The following is a 20,387-nucleotide window of genomic DNA, read 5'->3' as shown; positions in this document are numbered from 1 at the left end:
CGTTTAAGTTCGCGTGAATCATTCATGATCCAGCTTCATCTACAGAAGAAGTGAGTATAAGGGTTTTTTTATGAATCTTTGCAAATCGCCTTTCCTAATATGTGCTAGTTAGTGAGTTTTGCGGCTGAAGTTTACAGTCTGCTCATCACCCCATGGAAGAGAGGGGCGGGGTCAGCAGAGCTCATTAGCATTTAAAGCAATACGGACTAGAACTGTGTACTGAAAACAGAGCTGATTTTGACAGGGTAAAAAGGGTTTTTTACACTACCATTGAGAATTTTTAACCAAAGTATGTTATAGACTTTTCATTAAGACCCTAAAGAATCATATCAACTTGTGGAAAATGGGCATCCGATGACCCCTTTAAGAAATCTCAGGAAGTCTAATTACTTTGTAATTATGCCTTTGGGTTTTTGAAAATCAAAAGGTATTTCTACAGTTTACCATGCTTAAATAATAACCATGAATTTTCCTTTAGACGCTCTTCTGCACTTAGTCTAATAGGATGAAATCTTACCTTAATATGGACTCCAAGGGGTGCTAGATTATTCCTTAAGGCATCACAGTCCTTCAGCAAGGGCACTCTGTCTGGCTGTGGATGCCTTTTCTGAATTTCAGAGCCAGTATGGGGATCTTGAGGAGCTTGATCTTCCACAGAAAGAGCAAATTTACGAACCTTACTCCGAAAATGCACCAATTCCTCTACCACATTATTTAAAACTCCAGAGGAATCATGGACTTCCTAAGGGACACAGAGTACAAAGGATTAAACGGTGTTGCAGTGATTTAATTTTATGAAGAAAAAGGAAGTCAATGCCTACAAGGAAGAACATTTTTCGGTCATTTTGTTCTTGATATTTACACATATACCAGGTTACTCTACAATAAAAATATACTGCAAGTTTCAAAACTCAAAACTAACTCCCCAGTTTAAAATATGAATTATTTTTATACCCTTTATACCAATGAGTCTCATATTTACATCATATTTTTACTGTTAGTTAGTCTCACAAAAAGTATTTGTGAGATTACATAAATTGTGTTGCAATAAGGAGATCATTGCATCGTTTACATGCACAATTTTTGGTTCAATCGGACTGAATTCATTCCGATTGATGACTCTGAATGTAGTGTTTTACATGAACGCTAAATAAAGTGATCGGGTTGATGTGCGCGTTTATATGTCACAAGCTTCAAATCGGAATAGATTTTTTTTTTCTTTTACATGCGCACACTGCACAAATATAGAGTTTCTCACTGTTTGCACATAATAACCACTCTCCTACGTGGCTTCTTTATTTGATTTTAACAGCAGAATTAATATTTATCCATTTATGGATAAATATACATATAAACTGCTGTGCTGCTCATATTTATCACGCACTAAAAATGCCCCTCCCCGCACCCAAAACGGGTTGCCTGTGGATGAGTATCCAAAACAAGGACTCCTGCTCCACTTCACAGTTGCCGAATGAAAGGAGAGTTTTCTAATGACAGGACACGAACTTATACAACACTTTATTCAAAAGGAAGAGCCGTTCGTTCCGCGAGTCATACGTCATTACGCTATTTCTGCGTCTTTGCACATGCGCAGTGCTTTCAGTTTCGGGGTTCAATCCGATCGTGAAAAGCGAGGTGTGCTCTGATTGGCCAGCTATCCAGTGCGTTGTGATTGGCTGAATTCCTCCAGTGTGTGATGGAAATGTTACGCCCCTACCATATTGTGATACCGTGTCCCGGCGCGATGAGATAACACCAATAAAACCCATTACAAACGAGGCATTTGTTGCATCCAGTGGGGACATAATTACTGACAATAATGACTTATACTGTCTTTTTACGCGTTGCGTTGCGTATCGGGGAGGGTACACACAAAAACGAAACACACAGCGTCACACATGGCGGGCTTGAGAACGGTGCGGCGGGCGGATTCGGCGAAGGAGCGCCCGGCGGGTTTGCGGCAAGAATAAAAGTTACGCCTTCTTTCTTTGCGTGAACATTTGGGCGGTGTTATGCAAATCTTCCCACACAGTGACGTAGACATGTGGGGGCGTGTTTAAACGAGGCGTTTTAGGAGGGTGTGGACAATTCTTAACTTTTATAAAGAATTAAGGCTTTTCAGTCCGATTGAGCCGTCAATCCGATTACAAACTGATTATTTGGTTGCATGTAAACGTAGCCAGTGTAATGGCTACACAACTGATCACATGCCACAAAAAAAGATAAAAAGAAACTTGTGACAACCAATGAGGTCTGTTCTCACACAATGGTTGAGCTTCTGTTTACCATATTTGATGTGCTCTATGTATGTGCTTTAAAGGAGACATATTATGCCCCTTTTTACAATATGTAATATAAGTCTCTGGTGTCCCCAGAATGTGTCTGTGAAGTTTCAGCTCAAAATATGGGTGGAAATTTACAGATTAAGGGGCGGTAATATTATATTGAGATCCCTTTGCCACGTCACCAAGGGAGCGAAATCTGATGCGCTCGTTTTTTCAGACGCTTGCAGAAAAAGGCTACCAAAACAAAGTTACTGAGTTAATCTTTTTCACGTTTCCTTGGTTGGTAGATGCACCGGGGACCTGATTATAGCACTAGTCAAATTTTCATGATATGTCACCTTTAAACAATGGTTATGTGTGAATAAAAGCCTGTATTTAAATCTGTTCATATAAATTATATAAAGCGATTGAGTCATTCCATAAGTCTCAACTCAATTCCATTACTTTTATGATTTCTTTGTCATTTTTTAAGTTAAAAAATTTTGGTTGCACTGACTTTCAATGTATAGGCAAAATTATGAGAGAATATTAAAATGATAACATATTAAATCTTGGTGCCATTTTTGCCCCAAGTGCCCATTAATTTCCGACCCTGATGTATTTCCTATATCTGATCATTACAGAAATTATTATTGAGATGGCGTCAACAGCCTTGTGGGCAGCACGCCGACATATAGCATTATTGTGCTACAGACGTTCCAAGTTCAAATCCTGGCTCGAGGACCCCCCATCTCTCCCACTTCGCTTCCTGCCGGCTCTGATCTGTCCAAAATTAGGCAAAAATGGCAAAAAATTAATCTTTAAAAATAAAATAAAAAGTTATTTGTGAAAGCCAAAGTATTTTGCAATCAACAATATTTATTGCCTATTGAATATAAATGGTTTAATTTATTTTCTTCCTTCCATCTATTCATCCATCTTTAAAGCTGCTTTGTGAAATTCCTGTGCCACAGAGTGGAATTGCTAATAATGACCATTTCAAAATGAGTTAAGAATATTACCCTCATGCACCACTGTTTGGTCAAGCAGGCAGGCCTGCTTCTGTACATCACTGAATATTAAATTACACTAGGATTAGGTGAAGTATTTTAACATAAAAATACATACATTAGTTTTAATGTTTGATCTTTTACCTTTCTGTCCAACAGATCAACTTCAAAAACACCCATGATTTCCCTGACATAGGATAGCATGGCTCCAAATACAGCAGGACTCCTCGGCCCATCAACCTTCAAACACATTATTTTTCATCTTTGACTAACATATAAATATAAAACATCTAATTAAAGATGTACAATTTAAAATGTACAATTTTGTATAATGACAAGAATGTGAGGCCTCAGTGACCTACCCTATGATGTTACCTTAGTAGCAGGCTGAAGCTGACAGTTGCCATGGTGAATGAGGCTCATAATGGCATCCATAGTTTTTGGGGTGTCAAAATCATCAGCGAGTGCTTTCCGAACACTGGACTGTGTAGCAGACAACCTTGACCAAACAAAGACAGAGGAGACAAAAAGAAGTTGGAGACATCAGCTCTTCTAGGCTACATTCAGAGTCAAATCTTTGGGAATTATAAACATATTTATTATGAGGTGTGATTCTGTTCATTGAGTCAAGCCTCTTTTCTATTCTCACTATAGCTGTGAATAACACCAGAACCATATTGATAGTGTAAGAAGTAATTATCAAAGATGGTGGAAAGTTTTATCCCAGCAGACACAAGGTTACAGGTCAAATTAAGGGACGTATTTATCTATAAAACCAGTTTTGACTGCTTTTTTTTATTTTTCATTGAGTGTAAGGCACATACAGACCACAAAACTGGATTTAAATCCTTTGCATTACACAGCTCATATATCAGTCTCTGCACGCTACCTTCAAAACGTATATTAGACCATGAATGTGATCTGTCTTTACCTCTCCCAGAGAATTCCCTCCTCTGTAGGCTGGCACTGTAAGTGGCCCTGCATGTAGGCCTGTGCATTGTGGCAGAAGGCAGAGATGGTGGACAGGGTAGATCGGGCTTCATTCATGCTTGCATCACTATAGTCGATTGCTGGAAGGTTTAAAAGACCCACAGTAAATGTAAAATATCTGCCCTTATTTGCTGCAAAATTCCGGGAGTATTACTTTCAGGAGTCCCTTTCAGCATGTAACACATACCTGATCTGTATCTGGTCAGAAGGCAGAAAAGTCGAAACTCATTAGCAGTGTAAGATTTCAGAAAATCCTAGATTATGAAGAGAGTTACATTTAAAAACACTATAATGTATTAATAATATAACACATCATTTTACACTTATATATCAGTATAACTTGTTACCTTTATAGTTACATAATTCTTCAAGGATTTTGACATCTTCTCTACGCTTCCTTTCAAATGAAGGTGCCCTTGAAAACAACGTTTTTATTACATTTTCTTCCAAGTCGGCAACAATAAAACAAAATTTTCACAGATTCTGTTACAGTATGCAACCTATAATTTTACAACTAATACTACTTAAACCAGAAGACTAAGGGCATTACCGGAGTGCAGGAAGTAGTTCCCCCATTGTTCACACTGATGATATGCCTCAGACTGGGCAATCTCATTCTCATGATGTGGGAAGGCTAGGTCAATTCCTCCAGAGTGGATGTCCAACTGACTTCCAAACACTGAACTGCAGATAAGAGCAAACAAGTGTTTATGGATGTTATCATTTCATTATATGATTCTGTTTCATATTTTCTTTGATGGGGTAAGATTTTATAATACATTCCAATGTGGTATGATAAATGTACATTTCTGTTGCCTTTAATAAATGGGCAATACTGCTACATCTGCTATCCATCCCTAGACATCCATTCCTCATCCATAAAAAGGGGCTTGTCACTTCTTTTTTTTCTTTTATACCTACATCTGTAAAAATACATGTTTGCATGGCTCCTAAGCAATAAAACTCAAGCGTTCAGATAACCATTTATTCAGTGAGTGAGTTCTGTGATCCTACAAAACCTGGAAATGCATGTCTCATGTGGTCAGTCACACGTTTAACACGATGACAAATGTAATTATAGGAAAATAATATAATATTTATTATGTATTCGTTTTAATATCCAATTTAAAATAAAAAAAGAAAACTGATTGTTTAAATGGTTTTCTTACGTTTTAACTCTCAAAATTATGCAAGTTATTTAAAAAATGTGAAAATGAGCAGAAATAACCAAACATTTAACTATTTAACCAACCAGTAAAATGATTAGTCGTGCAAGCCCTAATCTATATAAATTTTTTTTTAAATATTTCTGTTGCCTTTAATAAATGGGCAATACTGCTACATCTGCTATCCATCCCTAGACATCCATTCCTCATCCATAAAAAGGGGCTTGTCACTTCTTTTTTTTCTTTTATACCTACATCTGTAAAAATACATGTTTGCATGGCTCCTAAGCAATAAAACTCAAGCGTTCAGATAACCATTTATTCAGTGAGTGAGTTCTGTGATCCTACAAAACCTGGAAATGCATGTCTCATGTGGTCAGTCACACGTTTAACACGATGACAAATGTAATTATAGGAAAATAATATAATATTTATTATGTATTCGTTTTAATATCCAATTTAAAATAAAAAAAGAAAACTGATTGTTTAAATGGTTTTCTTACGTTTTAACTCTCAAAATTATGCAAGTTATTTAAAAAATGTGAAAATGAGCAGAAATAACCTATTATTTACATAAGGCAAACATTTAACTATTTAACCAACCAGTAAAATGATTAGTCGTGCAAGCCCTAATCTATATAAAATTTTTTTTAAATTGATTACATGCCTGCTGCCACAAAGGCCAATTTCAAAAGTTCACATGTATTTACATGGATATGTGAACTCTTCCTGTAAACAACTTTCAGCATTCCAGTAATAAAAGTCTCCAATATTGACAATGCATGCACCACGAAGCGCAACAGTTATTGGCATGGCAGTGATCAAAAAGGTTTTACAAAACCACTTTTGGATTTGAGCCAGAAGTGTATTAAGCAATTAAACTGCAATAAACTACCTCACCATTTTTGGTGTCAAGAAACATTCTGGATTTGGACCACAATGAAATCACCGACTAGCCCCTCTAAACGTTGAAATGACATAGACGTACACATAAATAATTATCATCCAAACAAGGCTTAAAGACCTAGTGAAAACTTTCTTAACTTACAATGGGGTAAACCGCCATTATGTTGTGATTCTGTATGAACAGTGGATACATTTCTTCAAGCTACTGCCTTAAACTATGTATACACAGAGTAAATGTACCATTGACATCCATTCAAAATCAGACAACATCAAAGCAATGCAAAACAAATACCAACATACAGTGATATTTGGTGATATTCGACAGAGTAAATACCTAGCAATTGTAGAACATTCAATGTGCCACCCAGGTCTTCCTTGTCCCCAAGGTGATTCCCAATGAGGTTCATGTGGTTTGGATGCTTTCCACAGAGCAAAATCCCTTGGATCTCTTTTATCCTGAGCCCCTAAAATACAAGAAACTGTTAATTACTCAACATTATTTAGGTTAGCTTCTAATACATTTTAATTATGAAAAATGGACTTCTCTTAACTACAGACATGGCATATATTAACAGTAATATGATTTTAGTTAATTATTCAAGTTAGCCCAATAACATTTTTTTATCATAAATGTGCAGTGGGAAAACGTGTGCTTAAAGACTGAGGAAACTATTAACATTTACTGTTATTGATGGAAGATCTCCAAGGAAAACAAAATATCATAAACATACCCAGCTCCCCAGCAATCCCTCCGAGGTTCACAAGCTTGCCATAGCGGTTACCAATTGACTGAGTGTCAAAGTAGACATTGCCTGGATCAACAAATAATACTGAACATTCAGTTTCATCTTCTATTCACTTTTGGGGGGAAAATGAAACAAGAAAGCCTTGACCTGTAAGTGTCAACAAAATAGAGAGTGGCACCTTGACTTGTGACATAGGCATGTCCATTTCCGATAATACGCTTTATAAAAGCTACAATCTGGGGTATGTTGTCTGTCACCCTCATGTATACAGCTGGAGGAAGAACCTGGCCAAATGAACAAAGATCAGTCAAATATGTGTAAATATTTTAGACAAGATAAACCCCAAACAACCAAAAGTGGTGGTTTACCCGCAGTGCTTGCATGTCCCTCTTAAACTCTTCCTCATGCATTCTTGCTAGGACAGTGGGCGAGATGTTCTGCTGCAAAATATATAAAATAAAAACTTCTACATGTCTTAAAATTGCTAAATATTTACATTCTTCCACATAAATGACTGATCTTGTATTTACTGAAACAGAAGTTAAACCATATATTATTATCAGTTGACACTTACCTCAAGGCTTCTTTGTATTATTTTATCATCAATGTCAGTGATGACCATGACGTGGATGACATTAATTTCAAAAATTCTGGATAAGATCCTTTGCAGAATGTCAAATCTGACATATGAGCTGCATGCAAGGAAGAAAAAAAATTGGATGAATAAGTAAAAAAGTAATATAGTCTAATTACAGGTACTATTTTTGGAATCTGATTGCATAATCAAGATTACATGTAATCAGTTACTATAACAAAAAATGACTAAACCTACCACCTAAAATTAAAATGGAAAATATTAATTAAAACCTCAATAATACTAAAATAACACTACAACAAACTGTGCTTCTTTCAACGTTCTGCATCTAGTTATCGAGCAGAAAAACTTACCACGCATGACCGAGATGGGCATGATCATAAACAGTAGGTCCACAGCTATACCTGGAAGTAACAGAAGAACGTGTAACGTTAATGTACATGTAAGAAAATCTCAATTGATGTTATGGACCACCATGTGCCTTACCAGGTAGCAATTCTTTCTTGTGCCAAAACCAGAGGTTCTTTCTGCTTGGTGAGACTGTTGTAAGTCTTCACACCGGTGTCAAACCCCGCTGGTTTTATCCACTTTCTCTCCGCTCTGCTGCATATATTATGACTGGACAGCAATGACGTTTTTATAACACCATTATGAATCGAATGCCTGATTCTTAAGCCAGAATTAAGCAGTCTTACATTTGCAACCAATGCTAAAGGAAGCCTCATTTTTATCTTACTGCATTTGGTGGTTATAATAGTAATAAAGATGTTGCATAACCTTGACGATTAATATCTCTACAGATTTTAGCGTGTTTTCCGATTTGGATTAATGACGTGTAGATTTAGCCATCTGTTCATAGTCTAACGTCCTCGATGTGTCTAACGTTACACGATCTGTTTCTTTTCAGTGTCAAAGTTCAGCTACTGGTAAGAGTCTCAAAACACCACCACACTGTCACATTGATACACAGATCTCTCTCTATCTCGGCTGTTTTGCAGTGGGTTGTTCTTCTACTATTACTTGTTAAATGGCAACCTACTCTTTAGGAGCACTTTCGCCACCTACCGTACTGAGCGGCGAATTGTACATGTGCTCAAAAGGTTCATTATTTTGATACTGTCTGAATCTGATTATTAATTTCTTGAAGAGTTCATCTGATTAATTGCTTTAAGAGCTATTTGCCTGTTTATTCTGCACTTTTGCTTCTATGTTTCACTCGACAAGATGCTTTGGAAAATGTTTCGGAAAAAGTTTGGTGCGGACTCTACCTTTTAGATTTCATGAGCCTGCTGTTATTGGGGACATCCTCCATACGCAGCGCTATGCTCTCCTCCGCAACCGCAACACTTCAGGTCAGTTTGACATTTCCCATACTCATGCTCTCCTCCACATCTTGAACATCACCTTTTCCCTCACAAACAGCAACAGTGTGTCCTATGTGCTGACATAACAACGCAAAGGTGGGGTGCATATTCCCATAACAAGAAATTTATTAAACATAACCTCACCTTTAAAGGTAGATTACTGTCTTCAAAATGTATCTACACAGAAAAATTATGACAGTTTTGATTATTCTGTCATCAGTTTTTAGCTGGAGCAACTTCTGACCTCCAAACAAGTTTCCTTTTATTTTCTCCATAGACACATTAAGATACATTACCCCACACTTTTTCAGACTTAACAAATGGCTTTTAGAACCTTTGCTTTTTGTTCTCAACATAACACTTAATCAAGACTCTTCCATTACCTAGATAGGCTGCCCGTTTCACTGTCCCTATTTCTTTTTAACACTTTTGATCATTTGACAGGATGTATGTGCTTGTTTTATAAACTTGATCATAACTTTGATTTCTCCTTCTCCACCATTGCTCACCATACCTTGCCTTATATTCCTGGTTCTATTTCTATTGAATGTTTGTTCATAATCAAACTCATCACATGTTTTTCTTTTATTATATCGTACTTCTTGGAATTCCATAGTATGATTTGCTCACTTCGTCAAATCATCCATTATTTCATATATAGTGAAGCACCACTTCTGATTTTGGTCCTTTTTCAAAATTCATATACTGATACGTAAACTTTTCGTCAAAAAATGGTTGCCTTTCCAACTTCCCGCTCATGGCCACGCACTCAAAAGCAAGGCAAATAACAATAAGCGGATTCCATAAAGCTTTTTTTGTGCCATTGAAAAGCACTTCGGGAAGGGGATGCCATTTGTAGGGACTTTTCAAATGAAAGTGAACAACCGAATCCCTTCACGAGCTAACGGCCCAAAAGTCAATCAGTGAAGGGAAACAATGGTCTCTTCAAGGAAGTGATTTCCGTTTGTGATCATGGGTTACAAGTTCTCGCAATGCATTTTGAAGCAAAATGTAAGTAGAATAATTCAATTTGTCTTTATTTTGTAATACAAAATATTTTTGTCAGTGATAGAAATATGAACGAAGAAGCTTAAGTGTAAGCAAGTTTAGTTTGTAGGAAAAAAAATTTAATCTAAATGGGACTATCTGCAGTAATTTGAAATAAGACACAATTAGACACTTTAATGAATAAATATTTATGTGCAACAACTGATGTAGTGCTGGAGGCTGCACACTCACAAGGCGTTGGTCAGTCAGTTCCTTCACTAAGGGAGGTCCAAACGTTTACACAAGACAACAATGTCCTACACCCTTCAAAGCTCTGCCCTTGAAGACCACTAATCCTGCAGAGTTTAGCCCCAAGCCTAATTAAAAACACAACCAGCTAATCAAGGTCTTCAGTATTACTAAAACCTTCCAGACAGGTGTTTTGGAGCTGGTTGGATCTCTCCAGGACAGTGGCCCTCCAGGACCGGAGTTTGATAGGGATGCTCACTTCTGTTTGGAATTCACCCCTTAACATGACACTAACCTGAAAAACTAAAAGTTACTGCAGTACTCCAAATAACGAATTCGGTAACACAATTTAGTAACATTATTCTTGTAGCCTAATGCTTTTTAGTGATGAGACTAAGTGGGAGGAGTTCGCATGTGACACAAGAAATAGGCCTACGCTCCACCATCGGCGAGAGCTACACGAAAATGTTTACAAGTGCCACTCGCTGTGCACAACTTACCGCATAATGTAACAAAATCAACGACACAGATAATATCTTCGATACGTTCTCTCATGTGCGTTTCTCTGCTTACAACCAGAATGTTTTTGTCCTTTCAGCCGTTTCCAGTGGATCCAGAAATCCACTCTGTGTACAGGTGACACTATAATCCCGAGTGGAACAATTGTGAAAAGCACAGTATGAGTAGGAAAAAAAAAAACAAGTCACGGCAGCACAGTATGTGTACATGGGGAGTCCTTTTGCTATATTGATAGCCTATGTATTATTTATTTTGTTGTTGTTGTCAGATGAAGTAGGCTATGCAAGCTCATTGGATTTAGTAGGATAGAAATAAGCGTGCGATGTACACAACTGTTTCATAACGGTAGCACACATGCTCCACCTTATTTGGTTTTGGATTGGTTTTGTGTGGGAAATATTACTGGCTTGAAAGCGCTGCAGTTGGTGGACGAAACTGTCAATTCATATTAAGTCCGCCCATTTAGGTCGCATTCGGGCGAGTTTTTAGAGTGTGATTGGTTTTTGAATATTACGTGGGCATATCTTGATTTGCTATTTTTAAATAGGGATTGGTGTTTACCAGCCGTTGGAGCCAAATTTCATACTGAAAGATAAACTTCAAGGTTAAGTACATTTGAAGCTGTGCAGTATTGCAATAATAGTTTACCCAAAAATGGAAATTCTGTCATAAATTACTTACCCATGTTGTTTCAAACCCATAATACTTTGGTTAATTTTCAAAACACATAAGATATTTTAATGAAACCTGAGAGATTTATGTCCATCCATTAAAGTAGGTAACCACAACCTACAAGATCCAAAAAAGGTCATTAAGGCACTGTAAAATAAATCCTTATAAATCAGGCAGTTTAACACAAATCTTTTGAAGAGATATCGTTGCTTTATATGATGAACAGATTTAAATTAGGCTTTTATTCACAACGGATTAATTTTGTGGCACCTTTTATGGCGTTTTTGGATCTTAGTTTTGGAGGGACGGAACCCTCTCAAGTTTCATTAAATTTATCTTAATTTGTGTTCGACAAATTTTTGTCATTTCAGTTGGAATCCAATCTAATTCACTGCTTTGAACAACAGAAAGTTTGCTTGAATATAAAGTAGCTTATATATGAGCTGTGCTTCATACATATCTACTCTATTGGCAATAGGCAATGGAGCTTTTTTTCTTTGCCTGTGCAGTTTTGCTAATGTGACCACACATATCAGAAGTCAGAATATTAAATTATATTCACAATAAATATTTTAGTGTAATTTCAGAACTCCTCAAAGAGTTAGACGAGGCATATGAGAAACACTGCCATGAAGAGGACCCCATCCGGCGAAGGTGCTTGCTACACTGTATCCAAAGAGCCCTTATCCAAAGTCAGGAACTGGGTGATGAGAAGATCCAACTTGCTAGTCAGATGGTGGAGAATCGTAGGCGGCAAGTGGACAGTCTTGCTGAGCTTCTAGAAACCCAACATGAACCCCAAGAAAGCATGACAGCTACTACCATATCTTCCGTTATTCCCAGCAAGAGAAGAGAGGAGGAGAAACGAAAAGAGGTTCAATAGAAAGACTTTCTGGAGCAAACAAGAGCGCCAGACGTCAGAAAAACAGTAATATTGACACTCAGGAGAACATCTCTACAGTTCACCATGATGAAGAGACCAGCAGCATTGTCAGGGAGAAGCGGAATAAAACCTCAAAGAAAAAGAAGAGGTCTAAAGCCAAAGCTGACACAGAGCAGTCACATACAGATATACCTATTGATCCGAATGAGCCTACTTACTGCCTGTGTGAGCAGGTGTCATTTGGGCAGATGATCGGGTGTGATAATGATGAATGTCCAATTGAATGGTTCCATTTCTCATGTGTTGGGCTTAATCACAAACCCAAAGGGAAGTGGTATTGTCCAAAATGTAGGGGAGACACAGAGAAAACCATGGACAAAGCCTTGGAAAAAGCAAAAAAGGAGAGGGCATATAACATATTGGCTGACCTCAAACAACTGATCATATGGATTTATACTTTGTTTTCCGTCTTATCTGGGGGCTCGTTCAATCTAAGGACTTGAACTCAGCTGCTCTCTGAGAAGCAGAAATGATTTTCTATTGTTTTGTTTAAAGAGCATTTAATTTAAATGGATATTTCTTATGAAACATAAATGAATCTTTGGTCATGTGATATGTTGTATTGTTTATGTGAATGAGCTTTCATTGTCAGTCATGCATGTAGCTAGTGTATGAGTGTATCTTATTATAAAAACCTTAAAATAAATGTGTTTGAAAAATGTACTGCCCTTTAGACATTTAACAAAATGTTTTTTCTTCTGTGGTTAAAATTACCATTCTTGTTTTGATAAAATCTTTTTTTTTTCCGGACCATATTAAAACAAATAAACAAAAAGACAACAGACTAATTATACTCAGATCCTGTACACGAAATTCAAAGTGTATTATTATAATATAGTACACGAGGCAATCAATAACACATGGAATGAAAAAAAAAAAACCACACTTTCAGGCATGTAACAGAACACACACAAAAACAGCATAACAGGATCATCAGTTCCAATTGGGACATGGATAGTCCAAGGATGGCAGGCTGGCACCTTGTCCATTCAATTCTGATTGGAAAAAAAAATGGCCCTTGGATATATCATAATTTAGTCCAGGTTTCTGGGCTGACACCATGTCTGTCACTTTTTGAACAGAAAATGACCAGGTGATATTGGCTGAGCACAAGTTCTCCAAGGGAAAAAGGACGGATTTTCATTAAAGAGCATTAGAACGTATGAGAGTGGTGTGTGAGACAGAGAGGGGGGAAAAAAAGAGAAAAAACTTCCTCACAATTCACTCAACTAAACTACAATCACACAAAGTTCTATGCTCTGCAGTGTATGGTCAGCTGTCCCTCCAGCTCTGCTCAACAATAGCGGACACATGCTTCTCATACTCCCGTTTGTTCTCCTGGTAAAGTTGAGCTGCTTGGCTATTAGCTGGACTGTTAGGGTTTGGTTCATCAAGCAAAGACTGGGGGAAAACCAACAGGAAAACAAGCTAGTCAAGCTGCGTTCTGATTTACTTTTATACTTATAATGGTAAAAAGCAATATTTTACCTGGATTGAGGTAAGAATTGATGACACATCATAAGTTGGACTCCAACGATTTTGTAGTATGTCAAGACATATGCTTCCATCTGCATATACTATAATATAATTGAAAGAAAGACGTTGTTAATGGAATAGTTCACCCAAAAATGAAAATTTGCTTAATATACTTTATTTTGTTTCTTAATAGGAACACATTTGGAGAAATGTAGTTTGACATCACTTGCTCTCCCATGGATCCTCTGCAGTGAATGGGTGCCATCAGAATGAGAGTCAAAACAGTTCATAAAAATATAATCCACATGACTCCAGTCTATCAGTTAATGGCTTATGAAGCAAACAGCTGCGTGCTTGTAACAAATCTGTCAAGGTGTTAACTTCAACCCACTGCCTCAGACTAAAATACAAGTCCATAATTCAAACTAGTGAAAAAGTCCATCCCCTGTTGTCCTTTCATGTCAAAATCCACCAACATGTTTATATAGAACTGTTTTTTCTTGTAAACTGCACTTGATCTGTGCATATTTCTCTCCTGATTCTGATGAGACAACTTTTTCACTGGAGGAAGCCATATTATCAATAAAGGACTTATATTTTGGCAGAAGCAAAGGTTTGAAGGTAAAACAACTTTATGATGGATTTGTTCTTACAAACACACAACTATTCACTTCAAAAGAAAATACATTAATTTATGGACTGGACTCATGTGGATTCCTTGTGGATTATTGTCTGAACTGTCATTCTGACGGCATCCATTCACTGCAGAGGATCCACTTGGTTAGCAAGTGAAGTAATGCTAAATTTCTCCAAATCTGTTCCTAGAAGAAACAAATTAATCTAGCTACATCTTGGATGGCTTGAGGGTGAGTACATTTTCAGCAAATATTCATTTTGGGGTGAACTATTCCCTTAAGTCATGTCAAGAATGCCATATGCCATAAAAAATGCCATATTAAATGATTGTGAATGACAACATACAAAAAACTAAATCTTACCATTAGGATGAAACATTTTTGAGATGAATCTGACTGTGGGTGGTTTGTTTGGGTATTCTTCTGTGAATTCTACAGTCAATTTGAATGTACCTATAACAAAAACAGGCTTAAAGCATGAATACAAAATACATGTCTTAAATTACTAGAACTTATGGACCTCAAGAAGTAATGTTTATATTTACCATCTTCAAAGGGAGTTCCTTCTGGCCTGTGAAAACAAGAATGAAAAGTGGTCACATTTTGGATAACCACAATAATGCCACCTTTAGCTTTTAGTTTCAGTGCTTGAAAACACACAGGTAGACTAGTCAAGACAAGCACCAAAGGACGGTTTTATGCCATATGAAGTGTTTCAGAATAAAGAAACGGGAACCTGGAAAGATGCTAAACATGGTTTAGTCCACAGCACAAACATGCTCACAAGAAGTACTTACCCAAATATCACTGCATTCCATACCATGATATTGTTTTCTGACGGAGCACCGCTAACACCAGCTGGAGGATCCTCTTGAAGTCTGGTGTGTTTGTTTCAAAACAAATAAGGGAGCCAGATTAGATTTAGAAAGGTCCAAATAAACAAAACAAATAACTTTCCTTTTAAAATACATATAACAGATCTGCAGTTTTACTAAAATGAAAACTGGCCGATACGACATGAGCTTTTTTACATTTCCTGCAATCAAAATAGTTCCCTTCTAATGTTTCTTCACATTCAGGTCTTTTTAAGGTACATCCGGGCTCAGTAAACAACAGCTCTTTTCTTTTCTTTTTTTCATGAATTACCTTTTAAAATCCCTCATCAGTCGCCTTCGTGCTGGAGTAGACATTGCTAAAACTGTACAAGTGTCAGTTATAAATTTCTATTGTACAATTTACAATATGCGCCTTCACCCTTCTCTCGAAAGGTCCTCGACACGAAATTTGCTTTTCGGCTCTGCTTGGAGGATTTCAACACTGAATACAGACGATACCACTGTCATACTTGTGGGGGTGGAAAATTATTAGCCATATTTGGAACTAAGTTAATAATGTACATTGCCATTAAAAATAACTCGTACCATTTAAATCATCTACAGATGTAATATTTGTGACTTAATTCAATATATGTATGCTGTTGTGTTTAGTAGCAGTTACATGTGTTAAAAATGCTGCCCCGTCCCCTTTTCGAGGCATTAAATCGAAGATCCATGTGTTACAGGCGGAGCGCTAATGACGTTTCAGGCCTCGCAGTAAAGGTCGACGCAAAAGACAAGCGACCCCCGTGTGTCCAAACACGTGAGACAGGAAACCGAGGTGGGCGTATCAGATTCCCATGGGAACAGTTTGCTTATCAAATTTCATCTTTTGTTGTGCGCCACGACCTGTCTTTATTTCAGACATGGCATGATGTACTTCAAAACAAAGCAACTTTTAAAAAGTATGCACATACCCTGCACACACACATGGAGCTCTTTCAGTGACAGGCTGTTGTCCCTGGCCTGCTCTACAGACAGACTGAGGAAGTCGTTTGTCCCTCAGGCTATAGGGCTCTTCAACTCTTCCCTGTGAGCAGAATTTTTGCTAATGGACTTTCTAGATTGATGGACACAGAATTGGAGAGCAGTGCTGTCTTTTATGTCCCATGTCATCTATATATTTTTATCTTTGTACTGGACTCATATCATTATAGTATTTTTATTACATTTTTACACATTTTAAATACCTGGATTTTGACTCCTACTATCTTTATAGTGTATTGTATTACATATTTGCACATCGTAAACATCTCTGTATATTTGCATATTTGATGCTGGTACCCAGCATCTAACGCTAGTATTTCCATTCATGCACTTATGTTTATTCTGTACATGTACTCTTTTGATTTTTAATTTGTACTCAAGGTTAACTTTTTTATGCATGCTTTGTTGTCTGTTTTAATGTTGCTACTGGATACCTGAATTTCCCCTCGGGGATCAATAAAGTATCTATCATCATCATCATCAGCTAAAGTGTGCTTAAGTAGATGTAAGAAAAACTGAGAAACTTTTAACACTTTTACTTTCAAAATGAACAGACATTAATACATCTTTACTTAATACGAATCAGCTATACTGTATAGGAGAACTGTCTTCAGGTGGCAATGAAAGGAGCTTCTTGAGTTTTATTTTTTATTAGAACACAGGGTACAAAGATGAAGGAATGTTATACATCTTAAGCTTTTTTTTTTTTTTTTAAAAACACTGTTTTACAGTCAGCATGTCAGCTTTGCTTCTCAGGAAAAAACTCACAAGAATACAATCATACAAAACACTCCTTTTTCAAAAAGCTAGTATTCATTGGCACAAAACTACAAACTCAAGTTAATTCACATAAAAATCAACTCCTTGTACAAATTAACATTCTAACATTGCACTAAAGAGGAAAAAGAAATGCACCCAGATAACTAGGCTGAGTTCAAACACGTACGTATAATAAAATAAAGTCATTAGCTCAGATACAAAATGCAATACAATTTTTTCCCTTTGGTAGAAAGATTGTCCACTTTTATCAAAAACAAATTCCCAAAATCCAAAAACAAAACAGCCTGCGTTGAGGTGCAAGATAACCCCTCAGTTTAAGGCGGATAGTGCTGCCATCAATGTGACCACTTGTCATCAAATGGACGGAACTCATTTTCACTTTAGGATCCATGGAACAGCTGCACAGCACTGAGAACCTCTTGGTCGTAGTGCTGCTCCACCTTCACGATCGTGCTGTGCTCCTGACAGCTGCTAGCATCTTCCAGGTCCTCTGCCGTATCTCCGAAGCCATGGTAGTGTCCATAGTGCAGATGCTCACCGGAGTCAGGCAGGAAGGCACCCCATGCAGGCCGGTGAGATACACAGCTGCTTGGGCTGCCACTGAGGTGCAGTGAGCCGCACATGTCCATTCTTGACTCAGCTGGGATGGTCTCAACCCCACTGAATTGGGACTGATAGCACTGCCCATTTGTGGCGAAGCTGTTGACAGTGAAACTGTTCTGCTGCCCATGACCATTCCTCAAACCTGTGGCTATGGCTTCATCTGTCATTCAAAACAAGACATGCGTCAGAAAGTGATGAGCAAATGGTCTTGATTACACAAGAACTTGAGCCAGACCAGAGAAACAAAACATTTGTACCCAATACATTCTTGTCGATTGATAAACTGCATTTCATTTTCAGTATGAGAACTTTTTCGCTCATACTTCAAGTGTACAGTATATCATCTTGTTTTTAATTATCTATTATTGCATGTCAACACACAGAGTGTACTCTTCCAAATGGTCACAAGGGAGAGTTTAAACACCTAACTGCAAAAGTCAGCAATAAGAAAAAAGAAACCATATGGTTATGGTTATTTAGAAACCATAACCATCATCAAATAAGTCAAATAGCCTAAAAGACGCTTCAGTGTTTCAAATAAACAAGATTACACATGAAATCTTTAAATATCTTTAAAATAGTTTATATAAAAGTATAGAAGCACAATTACTTCGTAAAATATTAACCAATGCATTCATTCATTTGTAAATAGGACATCTTCATGAAATATCCTAAAATCAGTTAATGCTTTCATTGTGAAATATATTGCTGGAGGAATCAAAAAATATAACTATTACATACAAGCCAACTGTACTATATTAAGCTAACAGTAAGCTACTTTTACAAAACTGATTCAGAATAACCCTATACAGATTATATGGCAAAGGTTCATGGAAATAACGCAAAGAAAACTAGCAACTCCAATACATGTATTTCTGTATCATTTTTTAGCTGGTGTGTCTTTGCAAGTACTGGAAAAGTCTGTTATTTAAGTCAGGTTTGTGCATACTTTGAAAATAATAGATTGCAGAAGTTTCAGCAGACTGAAAAAATCCAATAAAAATATACTAGCCAAATCATTTGCATTGACAGCTTGTTGATAAACCTGGGGAAACTTGTGGATAACTTGGCCCTCATAAATAAGCGTAAGAATTTGTCCATAGCCAGGGGCCAGGAACAGAAGTCATAGATGTGGGCTCCAACAATTTTTGGGTGGGAGAGGGGTTCCTCAAAGAAACACTGTCCTCATGATGTTCAAGGTCAATTGACATTGGTGGAGAAGGTCCAGTCCCACCTGATTGGGTTTCAGCAGTTGATTCCACATTCATACTCTCAAGCTCCTCTCCAATTTCATTGTTTGTCTTCACTGAAAAATTCATGCCTGAATGGAAAACAAGCAATATAGTCAGAAAAATATTTTTTCCCTTGATTTAGTGTTGGTTTTGTGCACAAACACATGTGATTAAATGCACTACAAAACAGACTTACTCTCAGTTCTTGCTTTTTTCATTTGGTTTGGCTCTGTGCAATCAAGTAATCTTTTTCTATTGGCCATCCCATTCAGAAGACTGCGGCCCTGGATGTGCGAGTGGTCGGTCCCATTATGGGCAAATCCATTTGTCTGATTTAGCTGGTTGTGTGCATTAGAGAGGAGCTGAGTGCAATCATGGAAGCCTTGAGCATGGGCCAGATCTGCTGCAGTCAAACCATTTGCATTCCTCAAGCTGCACAGTGGTTAAAAAAACAAAAAAATAAGATTAAGTCAGGTCTGGAATGATCTAATTAGCATTGTTATACTAATGTTAACTATGTTTTTAAATTTCAAAGACTTTCCCTTTTATTCTAGAAGCTAGTTTTAGGAAAGGCCCAAAAAGTTGATTTTTCACACACTGCAACAGGAAATAATAATGTTCTGAAACTTTTTTTTCTTCTTACAGATAATTTTTGTGAACAAAATTAAACAATGATACAAGTTTAACACCATTTATCCAACATGATGCTTTTTTGAAGAACTGTCATGCAGAGGTGGGACCAAGTCATTGTTTTGCAAGTCACAAGTAAGTCTCGAGTCTTTGCATTCAAACTCATGGAGACAATCATTCAAAAATGCTGTGCTTCCATCCTTTATAACTAAGAGCAACAAAGACAAAATCATTTAATAGAAAAAAATGTTGTACGTTAAATGTTAAGTTTATAATATGCATAGTTGATCACTAAATTTAGGGGCTATGTGCGCTATAGGCCTACAGACTGATGGATGCAGGCAAACTCATGAAGACAATCATTCAAAAATGCTGTACCATCCTTTATAAGAGTAACAAAGACAAAATCGTTTAATAGAAAAAAAATGTTGTACGTTAAATGTTAAGTTTATAATATGCATAGTTGATCACTAAATTTAGGGGCTATGTGCGCTATAGGCCTACGGACTGATCTACAACACGTGAATTCCTTCATTTATCCCGAAAGAAATGGAAGTGACATGAGTGCCTGGTAAAAAGGGAGAAAAATTGAGTAGCCTATATTTTATAGTTATATATACAATACTAATTTTGTGAAAGAAACACTTCTTCAAATTATATTTTAAATGATCATTAGGCCTATTGCCTCTTGCCCACTTCAGACATTAGGCCTAATGTGCATTTTTTCTTCTTCAAATTATAGCTAAATGGTTTGCAAT

At 37.0% G+C, this 20,387-nt stretch overlaps 3 protein-coding genes and 1 pseudogene across 6 annotated transcripts in view; 1 reads left to right on the top strand and 3 right to left on the bottom strand.

The window, feature by feature from the left end:
- Nucleotides 1-8,985, bottom strand: part of LOC107712545 (probable cysteine--tRNA ligase, mitochondrial) — a 10,501-nt gene extending 1,516 nt beyond the window's left edge. Inside the window, exons 1-15 of one of the 3 annotated variants that reach the window (XM_016517855.1) lie at nt 8,946-8,985; nt 8,164-8,295; nt 8,031-8,081; nt 7,657-7,774; nt 7,451-7,522; nt 7,261-7,366; nt 7,068-7,148; nt 6,671-6,800; nt 4,815-4,948; nt 4,612-4,679; nt 4,452-4,518; nt 4,206-4,344; nt 3,650-3,773; nt 3,419-3,514; nt 518-742 (exon numbers count right to left, since the gene is read on the bottom strand). In XM_016517855.1, the coding sequence (XP_016373341.1) occupies nt 518-742; nt 3,419-3,514; nt 3,650-3,773; nt 4,206-4,344; nt 4,452-4,518; nt 4,612-4,679; nt 4,815-4,948; nt 6,671-6,800; nt 7,068-7,148; nt 7,261-7,366; nt 7,451-7,522; nt 7,657-7,774; nt 8,031-8,081; nt 8,164-8,295; nt 8,946-8,959 (1,557 nt within the window). In that variant the 5' untranslated portion in view covers nt 8,960-8,985. Of the gene's footprint in view, nt 1-517; nt 743-3,418; nt 3,515-3,649; nt 3,774-4,205; nt 4,345-4,451; nt 4,519-4,611; nt 4,680-4,814; nt 4,949-6,670; nt 6,801-7,067; nt 7,149-7,260; nt 7,367-7,450; nt 7,523-7,656; nt 7,775-8,030; nt 8,082-8,163; nt 8,674-8,945 lie in introns of those variants that run through there. The other 2 variants (XM_016517853.1, XM_016517854.1) reach the window with 2 other exon arrangements.
- A 1,872-nt stretch (nt 8,986-10,857) lies between these two features.
- Nucleotides 10,858-12,854, top strand: LOC107712542 (inhibitor of growth protein 1 pseudogene; annotated as a pseudogene).
- Nucleotides 12,855-13,198: 344 nt separating this feature from the next.
- LOC107712544 (ubiquitin-conjugating enzyme E2 A-like) lies at nt 13,199-15,817 on the bottom strand. The gene is made up of 6 exons (XM_016517852.1): nt 15,669-15,817; nt 15,320-15,400; nt 15,068-15,093; nt 14,886-14,975; nt 13,900-13,988; nt 13,199-13,812 (listed from the first exon to the last, which is right to left on the bottom strand). The coding sequence occupies exons 1-6, from the start codon at nt 15,710-15,712 to the stop codon at nt 13,684-13,686; spliced, it is 459 nt and encodes a 152-aa protein (XP_016373338.1). The 5' UTR covers nt 15,713-15,817; the 3' UTR covers nt 13,199-13,683.
- A 1,609-nt stretch (nt 15,818-17,426) lies between these two features.
- The window catches only part of ankrd10a (ankyrin repeat domain 10a), a 31,004-nt gene continuing 28,043 nt past the window's right edge, over nt 17,427-20,387 (bottom strand). For both annotated transcript variants that reach the window (XM_016517858.1, XM_016517859.1), the window contains 3 exons: nt 19,196-19,431; nt 19,002-19,088; nt 17,427-17,927 (listed from right to left, as the gene is read on the bottom strand). In XM_016517858.1, the coding sequence (XP_016373344.1) occupies nt 17,545-17,927; nt 19,002-19,088; nt 19,196-19,431 (706 nt within the window). In that variant the 3' untranslated portion in view covers nt 17,427-17,544. The remainder of the gene's footprint in view (nt 17,928-19,001; nt 19,089-19,195; nt 19,432-20,387) is intronic.

The sequence above is a fragment of the Sinocyclocheilus rhinocerous genome, unplaced genomic scaffold, assembly GCF_001515625.1.
Source record: "Sinocyclocheilus rhinocerous isolate Xijiao unplaced genomic scaffold, SAMN03320098_v1.1 scaffold1952, whole genome shotgun sequence".
Classification (NCBI taxonomy): Eukaryota; Metazoa; Chordata; class Actinopteri; order Cypriniformes; family Cyprinidae; genus Sinocyclocheilus; species Sinocyclocheilus rhinocerous.
The sequence above is the reverse complement of the archived record's forward strand: the minus strand, read 5'-3'. Positions and strand labels throughout refer to the sequence as shown.